The sequence below is a fragment of the Seriola lalandi genome, unplaced genomic scaffold (genome assembly GCF_002814215.2).
Source record: "Seriola lalandi dorsalis isolate HSWRI2012SDOR001 ecotype SW California unplaced genomic scaffold, Sedor1 jcf7180002054470, whole genome shotgun sequence".
Classification (NCBI taxonomy): domain Eukaryota; kingdom Metazoa; phylum Chordata; class Actinopteri; order Carangiformes; family Carangidae; genus Seriola; species Seriola lalandi.
In genome coordinates this window covers 1,053,288-1,064,076 of record NW_019525023.1, presented here as the reverse complement: position 1 = coordinate 1,064,076, position 10,789 = coordinate 1,053,288, and the positions used below count along the sequence as shown (strand labels likewise).

The 10,789-nt window shown below is 39.2% G+C and overlaps 1 protein-coding gene across 7 annotated transcripts in view; it reads right to left on the bottom strand.

Moving 5' to 3' along the window:
- The window catches only part of LOC111659004 (neurexin-1a), a 249,343-nt gene extending 239,129 nt beyond the window's left edge, over nt 1-10,214 (bottom strand). For 6 of the 7 annotated variants that reach the window (XM_023411798.2, XM_087175437.1, XM_087175440.1 and 3 more), the window contains exons 1-2: nt 10,073-10,214; nt 7,074-8,413 (exon numbers count right to left, since the gene is read on the bottom strand). In XM_023411798.2, the coding sequence (XP_023267566.1) occupies nt 7,074-7,785 (712 nt within the window). In that variant the 5' untranslated portion in view covers nt 7,786-8,413; nt 10,073-10,214. Of the gene's footprint in view, nt 1-7,073; nt 8,414-9,691; nt 9,890-10,072 lie in introns of those variants that run through there. The other variant, XM_087175436.1, reaches the window with a different exon arrangement.
- Nucleotides 10,215-10,789: the final 575 nt, after the last annotated feature.

The following is a 10,789-nucleotide window of genomic DNA, read 5'->3' as shown; positions in this document are numbered from 1 at the left end:
TCATCAACCTCAACTCCAAATACTGCAATCAGCTGTTTTCATCTAAACAACACTGCCTGCTCACCACCAAACTGCAGACAGACCAAGTAGCTGGTGAACATACTCAATTTTGATATTCAACATACTTCCTTTAGGCGTCGGCGGGAGAGGACTTGTTTGTCAGTGACATGACTTCAGGTGAATGCTAATGTTGTTCTGTGTTTGCTGGATGAGTCAATATGGAGCTGTTGGCTACGTTCGCCAATTCAACTTTTGATAACATATCAGTGTTGTGTTTGCAACTTGTTGCATTGCCCCAAGTGGTCAAAAACAAAGAATTTCTGGTTAGCACTGGGTACACTTGCTAAGTTATAGCCTAATACATTTTTTTAAACAAAAAAAGGTTCACTAGTTTAATCCAGCTATATCTAAAATATTTTCCTGCATAGAAATTATCACATTAAAAAGAGATTACTATCTGACTGATGAAAATGTAGGCTGTACACTACTGTGAAAAAAAACAAACGTCTCTGTCCATTCCCAGTATTCAATTTACATTTTGACTTTTCACGCCTCTTCCTCCTCCTCCATATACCAAGTAGTGTTATAATAGGTAGTGAGTCATGGTTGTGACAGATAATGTAAAACACCACCTCTAATGTAGTCAAAGGGTTGCCAAAGTCATCATGTTTCAAATTCCACTGGCAGAACATTTTACTAGGCAGTCTCATTGGCACTGATTAAAAATCAATTTGTCTAAAACAGACCCTGCCAAGGAACCAGTGTCATGAAAAACATAAAAGGGAACAATAACACATAAAAAACAGCACGTTTTTACATTATAGGTATATATATAAAACTCATTATGTAAACACTATGTAAACATTGGGCATCTTGAGATGTTTTTCAGATAAGGATTGGTGCTTTCATATATCCAAAATGAGGTTCAAACTATTAGCTGTGGGAAAAGATTCAGGAAATATTCCTCAATTTGAAAATGTTTTGTCAGTCCTCGACCTGAAACCTCTAACACAAATTACTCCCAATCAAATTTGCTGTGTGTGAAAAACATCAACAAAAAACCAATACATGGTCAAATACTTATGCGACACTATTCTTCCCTTAATATAGCAGGCACAAATCTGTTGTTGTTCTGCTAAGTTAATAAAAAAATTTCACAGAGCCAAGCCAGCTGATGATGATTCAAATGTGAGGATAGGTGTGACATAATTTCACTAGGCAACAGTCATTCTCGGTACCCTGTCATCATGTATTAGCAGCTTAGTCAAGTGGCTTAAGTTATCTGACTGCCTGTCCTACAACGGCTGACGTTAGTTTCAGGGACTTCTAACTATATCTTTTCAAGGACCCAGAAGCTACGCTCTCAGCTAAAATCATAAGATTGAAGTGCAGTGCAATCACAGTTATTTACTGTATCCAGTCAATGTGAGTTATCCTGTGAATTGCATAATGCACGCAATGAAAAATAACATGCTGTGCAGTCTTAGTTGAGGTCTGCCCTACTTTTTTCTTTTTTTTTTTTTTAACCTAGACTAAGTTATGTTTGGCTAATGTACAATGAAATAAACAAAATCACTCAATTTTTATCAGGATAAAATATGGAGCTATGCAATGCATCTATGTTATTTCTCTAATGAGAAACAAGAGGACAGATTCTGGGAACTTACTGGCCATAGAACAGTGCATTTAAATAATTGTTTTAACCGATCAAAGGGATTTGTGTGCGCGTGTGTGTGTATTTGTGTGTGTGTGTGTGTGTGAGTGAGTGTTTGTGTGAGGTCATACAACGTGCAAGCTTGTGGTTGGACAGGGGCGAGTTGACAGGTCTGGTGGCAAATCCTGTAATCCTTTCATCTGATCAAAGTGACACAACAGCTTTTAAATGATTTAATGGAAAGGTAGCCCTACATTTTAAACTTTAATGTACTTTACATTTGAATCAGTGTATGGGAATCAGGCAAAGTGAGAGGAAACTATATAAGAGGAAAGAGATCTGTATTACTACGCCTCTGCAGTTTTTACAATTACATTTTTTCTACTGCTGAATATGGATTCTGATTCTGATGGGATAAGACCATTTATTTGAGAATACTCCGGGCTAGGACATTAGCTTTAATGACTATTTTAAATTATTGTCTGATAAAATTTTCCATGCACAGACATTTTCAGTAGTTGTTGTTGTTGCTTGCCTCCCCTATTCAGATCCGGGTGGCGAGGAAAGCAGGCAGCAATACCACATTGGCTTGGGGTTAAAAAAAAAGAAATCTGTGCACTTGCTGCAGTACTGAATTAGCTGGCAAAGGTACAATTTGGTGGATGCTTTCATCCAAAGTGACTTAAGGTACCATGAGTTCATACAATTTCAGCATGGATGGCTCTGCTGGGAATTGAATCTCCACATCTTGCGATGTTAGTGCCATGCTAAAATGAGCTATAAAGAACTACCAGCCTTTCTTCAGTGCCAGTATTATTACCAAGGTTTATATGTTTTTTTTATGTGGTCTAAGAACACAGCTGACAAAAACAGAAAACATATATGCAATTTCAGGAGCCCTTTGTGTTTTACATGTCTTTTGTGGATTTCTATTCCAGTAATCTGGCTACATGCAGCTTGATTTAAAGCTGCACAAATCATTTTTTTTCATTAACAATGGATCAAATGACTATGTGTAATATGAGAGGGGCAGCTCGTAGTGACGAACCCACAGACAGTTAACACCTGACTCTGCAATCCCCTCAGCTCTGTGGGGCTTTGAAGTCTCTTTCAGCTCATTTGTTTTGGTTTTAACAGCCTGCAGCTTTAATATTGCAGTTCAGTCACAACTTTCATCAACACCATTTCCAAAAGCAGCAGGGCAGCTATTCCCAGTGAAAAAGCTGAAATGAACCCACTGTTATCTCTCAGCCAGTGTAGTGTACATGCCCTACAGGTGAACAGAGTGACACATTTAGTGGCTAAAGAGCCAGATGTCCCCTAAGGTGTTGGTGAAGACCAAACTGGAGCTTAAACAGAGAGTGAGTATTGGACCTTTTCTGGTTAGGCGGCAAGAAACTATTTGTATGTTTGCCAAAACAACTGTATACAATAAGGTTGTATAAGTTAAGTTGTAAATGTTGTGATTACAGATTGTCAGACAGATTCCCCCAAGTGGCCAAAAAAATGAACTAATACTGCTTTTAGTCTCAAAAACATCTGACTATGCCAACCAGCAAACTATGAACAACAAATGTAGATGATGACATAACACACTGCCTCTCGAAACTCCCAAACCTTTTAAACTCATTGTTGGACTCTAACTCTAACTGAAAGCCTCCTTGTATGTTTTGTGTATTTCCATCAAACAGAGCAGGGGCATGACTGACAGAGGGGTTTCAGTCCCACACTGTGCTTTGTGGCTATCTGGGGTGACGGCAGCAGACAGCTCAACTGACAGATTCCTTGTTTGTCTTTGAGGCTTCTGTTGTGTAATCTACTGGATCTAATGACTCCTGTTTAGTAACCTGAAGTTTCTCTTGCATGGTTTGGCATGGTAATTTAGACAAGATATATACATGACAAGTGAGCAGACCTTCTGCTGTGAATATAGACCTTGCAAAAGGAGTTCTCCATTCAGGACAATTCCTAAATCTGGAAAAGTGACTCCTTCGTCACTGTCACTGCAGTGCAGTTAAAATTAGGATGAACAGAATAATATTCAGGGTTTCAAATCTAATTTTTTTTGTCTCTACAGTTAGCTTTTTATAAACATAAGAGCTTACTTTATTGGTGAATTCCTGAGTGTATTGACATTTGTTTACAAGAACAGCTTGTGGAATCACAATGAGCCCATCCCATCAAACTTCAGGTCACAAAGCTAGTCCATGGGAGAAAACACTCCCCTTTACATGAATATAAACACACTACACAGGAATTTATTAGACCATATTTTTAGGATGTTTTCATTATTAATTCATCATTATTTTAAATCTCCTCAGTAGAGCCATGGTATATTCCCTAAGTTGACCTCTAATGCTCATCTTTCATGCAGCACACAGACGATATCTTTTCATCTTAACAGTGCAATAATATAACCTTTTAGTTATTTCATTGCTGTAATACTATTAACATCAGTAGCCTCCCTGATGGGGAAATTTGAATCTCTTCCTATGATTTCTTGACTAGTGAAACACATACAGTATGAAAGCAAAAACCATACCACAACTCTGAGCACTGAAAAATAGTGAATGTTCATACTGTTATAGTATCAAAGGGGTTTAACTACTTGTATGTTTCTTTTGTATTAATTGAAACCAGTATCTTTGTTTTTTTTATATATATTTATTAATTTCTATTTACAATTATTGTAAATAGAAATACTGTCTCTCTGTATCAAACCTTTTCAATTTGTCAGCTGTTATCCTCGTCAGTATTCTTGAGTGACAGGTTGGATTATAAATAGACACAATTTATAAAGCTAGTTTGCTTTGTCTTTAATGACTCCCATTTAGAGGACTATGAGCCAACGTATCTCAAGCAAATAATAGCCTATTAAGCTGACCTTTGGAATTAGTTTTAATAAGTAAGTAAGGATGCAAAACAATGAGTCATACTTAATTGAATAATAACTAAATCTGTATATGTGCAAATGAATATGACTAAACCCCAGGATGTCATTGTTAAAGATTGCTATTATCATAAAATCATTGCTGGTGTATTTTGAAGAGTCATCAGCAATTCATTGTATTAGTTTCCTGACTACATGACTGAGTTCTTCCTCTTCTTCGTCTTCTTCTTCATCTTTGTCTTCTTCTTTTTCTTATTCTTCCTCCTCCTCTTCTTCTTCTTCTTTCTCATATACTTCTTCTTTGCCTTCTTCTTTGCATTTTTTGGCAGATTGCAATCTTTATGTAGTATGTAAAACAGGACTAGATACGGTATACTTTAGTCTACAATACGGAAATGCAATACTATATATATACGTATATAATTTGTCTGATGCTAACTAAGAATTTTATTACCCTTCTTTGGGTTTCCCACACCTTATCTCTATCCATCCATGCATCCCTTCCTGAGATGGACCTTTCATCTGCCATAAAAGAGTATGCATTGTGATCTACAATTCTTCTAAAGAGGCCAAGGCAATTGTCTTGTTTGGATTTTTGCTCTAATACAGTGAAACAAGCACCACTTTCTGTCCAACGTAGGGCATAGGAAAAATGCCAAGTGGGCTCTCATAAACTCTTGACTCCAGAGACAAGAAAAACAGCCAAATGTCTTCTCTTTATCAAATACCAATGCCAAACGCAAACTGATGTCTCACACTGAACCAACTGACAGGTTGGCAAGCCTTTTCAAATTGGTGCCCAGTGTAGAAAGAGGTTTGTTTAGCAGTTTTTTTGTCAAATTAACTTTGAACACAAATCTGAAATGTTATTTGCAGTTATATCCAGAATGTAACATTGTGAGTTAGTGCAATAAATTATTGCAATATTAGAGTAAAAGACTTGATTATAGACTGCAGAGTCTGTACTTGAAAAGAGCAAGACAGAGAACAATAATACCATTTGGGTGGCATGTCCAAGTATATTTACTGCCACAGTTAATTTTTGATCTAGATTTATTCGGGGTGCTTTGATGCAGTACGGCACTACAGCACACTACATCTCACTGATGTGGAATAGTTTAAATAAACAAAGACTTAATGCTGCCCAACACTGAAACCCTGTTAGTGGACTACAGCAACAATCATTCATTCTGTCACTGAATGAGGTTGGTACAAGAGCCTACACTCCCTCATGAAAACAAAACCTGAATACAGCAGAAAATAAAACATAGCCTACACAGCATGTAGAGGACATTTTAATTAGTGGTGTTTCATATTTGCCTCAATAACTAATGGCAATCAGATGGGAATATCTTATGTTGCAGTAGTAAGTTATCCAACCCCAGCCTAATGAGCTTATTGTTAATAAAAGATTTATGTGCTTGAATAAAGACGCCTCAGCTCATGAAATGAAATGTAAATTAGATATGGCCAACGTTAGCCTACAGTATATGTTAAAATGAGTCTTAAAAGTCCATCTGTGTTTGGATAAAGTTGAAGAATAAATTAAAGAAAGAAAAAAGAACACAAACACTCACACCCATCCCCCCATCAACACTCGGCCTGACCAACAAACAGAGCAGTGAGCTGCCAACCTGTGGGAAGCTGTGCACTGAATGCCACTGAATACCAATACAAGCAAGATTAAGCATGAGATATATCATAATATCATGACCACAATACTGGGCCACCACAGGGTAATGCTGTTCTTGCTACCTCAAAGAACCCCATGTTCTCTTTGTGTATCGATTAGCTGGGTCTCTAGCTCTTTTATTCTCTGCATCACACTGCTGACTTTTTTTTATTTCTTAGAATTATTAAATCATTCGGGCCCAGAGCTTTGAGGGAAATTGTGGCTCAGTCATGCTATAGTTAGTTTTTTTTTTTTTTTTTTTTTTTTTTTTTTTTTTTTTTTGCTTGCTTCTAGAAAATGGGGGGATAATGATAGATCATAAATTTGTGTGCTTAATGGAGCTTAATGAGCTTGAAGTATAAATGTATTAATAACGACGCTGTTATCCACTGGCAACTGATACAAAACCTTACCCAGTTAACACTTTTTGTGCTGTCTGAAGTCAATGATATCACTCATGTTTACTCTACGTGACTTCTAGATGATTACTCAGTCTCTTGCATTTGCAGTAAGCCATTGGAGATGATGTTTCATAGGTCAACCAATCCCCACAGACCTGTTTTATAAGAATGGAAGACACCTTAGGGGATGGAGAACACCTGCATGTTTTGCTAATGAGGCCTTGCAGGAGATTCGCTCATTGCAAACAACCGTATATGCAGATCAATTACACACAAAGTAAGACTAAAACAAACATATTGCTTTAGCCACCTAGAGGAAGGGAATGCTTTGCTTTAGTGCTGATGGTAATTACACTAGGGTACTTGAATTTGTAAATTCAGTCCATGTTGTCTGAAAAGACTACAAAGGACATGTTGTACCGACTGTACGGTCTAAAGGGAATCCAGATGTCTTACCTTCACTGCAGTCCTTTCCTTGGAAGCCCGTCTGAGAGCAGTCACATGTTGGTTCGTTGTTAATTAAACTGCAGACTCCTCCATTTAAGCACATGTTGGCTGTACCGCAGAGGTCCTTTAAGACCCCTTCACTGTTGATCATTACAGACTCCGTGTTGTTGACCTTTATGTCTGTTATCCATCCAGTGAAAGGCAGCTGATCCTTGACCACAGCCGATGTCAGTCGTAACGCCACAGATCGTAATTCCGGTGGTATTCCACCAACAAACAAATGGCTGAAAACAGTCATATCCCGTCTTTTGGACTTCACCTCCACCCACTTTATCTCATTGTCCACCATTAGGGTTGTGTTCTTAAAGTTTCTCCTTATTGTGACTGCGTGCCATTGGCTGTCGTTGACCGCCGTGTCAGATATGACGGTTGCAGGCTCGGCACAGAAGATCGAGAAGCGAAGGCTGAGTTTACCATTCAATATGAGAAGTTCTAAAAAGTCACAAAATCCCTCATCGTCGAAGTAAACTAGCAGCCCGTGGGAACTCTTCGTTTTCATATTGAAACTCATTTCACTTTCGCAACATGCATTCCACACTGGAAATCTGGCCCACTGTCCCTCAGCACCTGTGAACTCAAGACAAGTGCCTATTTCTACAAAGCAACAAATGAGCAGCCCAACCCATATGATATGGGCACCATGTGGCTTTTGTAAAACCATTGTGTGATCACGAATTCTGTGGAGGTGGATAGGGGCTGAATTTACTTATAAGAACCTTTGCTTAAGCAGGAAATATGCTGGGTTGACTGTGAGAGAGTAGACTGGCATATAACTGATTGTCTACATGGATTTACAAGTGTGAACAGCTGCATTTTAAGACAAAAGATTAAATGCTCTCATATTTTTGCATAGCAATAGGCTTGGCCAACACTTACTTCCTGGAGCAAATACCATTACCTCACAATGTCCAGGCCAGTGGCCAAACCTCTCACTGTCCGCGCCAAAATAGTTTGAACTGTTTAAAGGTCCTCTCTGCCATGGCTATTTAAAGCAAAGCGACAAGGATTCAAATATCCATTGGGCACACTTGGTCTAATTTATGTAATTATGAAACAGTCCCTTCTGGTGCCAGTTAGAGTGTACACGGTTTCACTTGAGTTGAAATGGCAGCTTTAATCTTCATGTTCATGCCAGCATTCTTTGGCGGGTAACTGGAAGCCTTGCTCTGGGCTTTTCACCCTGCATCTTCTGTAGCAATGAGAAAAAATGCCATATGGAGCCACGCTGGCGATAAGCTCAGCAAAAGAAGCAGTCTGTCTGTCAAGCCAGTCCTCAGTTCCAAAGCTCCCTGCAAAAGAAAAGCAAATTCAATACAGTATCAGCATTTTTCACCATATCCATTTCCAAATCCACTTTGGCAAGAGCCCTCATCAGGAGTCAGAGTTGATACTATGGTTAAGGCAGAAGCGCCAATCAAGAGACTTGTATCCAGAGAGGCCTTTGTTACAACAAACACGAGCCGTATCATTAGATTAATATCAGCAGGGCTTTCCAGGAAGCACACAGCAGCTGTGGACAGTCAGTATCACTGGATCCACGCATTACTTCATCTCAGTGGCATAGGCTACAGAGGACTGTGTCGGAAAACATTGTTTTCACATGCAGTCCTTCGAACATTTACAAAAACAAAACGTGCACATATTCATGCAACACAAGAAAAAAAAGAACGATCTTAGAGTTTTTGATCTTTGCATCATTCATGGCAGATGATCAGACGGTCGCGCATCTGAAATCAATTCCTGCAGACAATGTCAGTCACACCAAAGTATAAAAAAAAGAAAGACAAAAAAAGGAGAAACGACTGATTTACAGTTCTCCTTTCTTTTAAGGAACATTACTTTTTGCTGTTTTTCACTTCCACCATTATCAGCGGCATTCCGATACAGTAGCCTATTCACTGGCATGCCCTCTATTGAAGACCTAACATGGGGAAAAAGTGCGTCATTTGATTCACAGTGGTTGGTTTGTGTAAGACGAACCGGTCGGGCTGTCACTGGGTCTCAGTCAGACCCCAGAACCTGCTCCTCATACAGTCTTAACATTTGCCTCGTCACTATTTTCCACTCGGACTGTGAGACAGATAATGGTTTTCCTCCATAAAAAAAATTAAAAACATCGAAATGTTATTGAAATGAAAACAAGAATGGTTCAAAATCTCCGCAATTAGTTTGCATTTCAAAGAAGAGAAAATGTAACAGCTGCCCGGGATTGGAGCTCGGCTTTACTTATAGGCACTGCACTTTACACGGACTGAAACATCTCCAGCAAGACATTTTAATGATCATCATGCTCTATCCGAGATATGGGATCGGGATCACCCTCACCGGAATTCTGCGTTTTCATATGGTTTCCCAAATCGGGACAGCATCCCTGTTTTCGCCATCCCCTCATCAATAATATGCCCCATACCTTAACATCTTACCCTGGATGACAGCTGGAAAGGGCGCACTATAATTAGGGTGTTTCTTTGATGCCCATATCTGCGGCAATTTTTTTTTCAAAGCTGACAACTATTAAATCCCCTGCTGAAACAAAGATAAGGCGTTATCATTATTATTATTATTACCTTTGCGTGCGCACCTTCACTTCTACGGGACCCTAAATAGTTGGCACAAGAGAGAGACAGAGAGAGAGAGGTGGAAAAAAAAATGCATGCAAAGCACCGCGGGTAGAGCTCCTGTAAAACCACGAACCGTCCGTATTTGTTTTCGGTCTGTTTCAGAGCCTGTAGCTACATCTCAAATCCTCTCTGGCGAAACCTTCACATCTAGATCTGCTTTCAAGTGAATCACAGCATCAGCGAGCGAGAGAGAGAGAGAGGCAGAGGCAGAGGGAGAGAGAGAGAGAGAGAGACACACGATTCGACTTTCAGTCTAATTCCTCTTTTTTTTTTTTTAAGAAAAAAAAAAACCCTTTCTGGTTTAATGGTAAAAACATTTCTTTTTACCTTAAATGTTTGGTCTTCCAAGTTTGTTTCCAGACGAAAAAAAAAAACCCAACAAGACACAACTAAAGTAAAGATGAAACCGCTGGATGGAGCACGCGGGGAGCGCGGGGCGAAAATCCAGTTATCTTTGTGGAAGAGAAGGTGCAATCTGGTTTCCCTGTTGAGCTTATCCAGCGACTGTCAGGAGCCACAGACAGAGCACATCACGTGTCTCCGTGATGTCTACCGGGGAGGGGCTGAATGCAGTACCTTGGACAGCGCCTCTGCCTCCGTGAGCATCCATCCTCGGACATTTATGGCACACAGGCAACTTTGGAGATAAGGGCTTGTAAAACTGCTTTGATTGATCAGTTGATAGCACGAAAGACACTAAAACGCGGGGAAGCAGGCGGAGAGATTGTTTGGGTACACTTAGAGCACCGGGTAGTGTCTTTAAAGCAAACTACAGCTACTTCTGCTCCTACATGTGTGTGTATTATTGGCTATATCTTCAAAAAAAAAAAATCGATTCTGTTGAATTATTGCAGCACACACCAAAAGAAAGAAAATAAAAACGACCAACCAAGAGCTCTCAGTTTAGGGGTTATTATAAGATCCAGCTGAATGATTAAATGCTCAGGGGGTGTTTAATGCTCTTTTCTCAAGTAGGCTAGTACTTTATTTTTTTTATGACATTTATGGGTACATTGTATATTTATTACATTCTCCAGCGTCTCC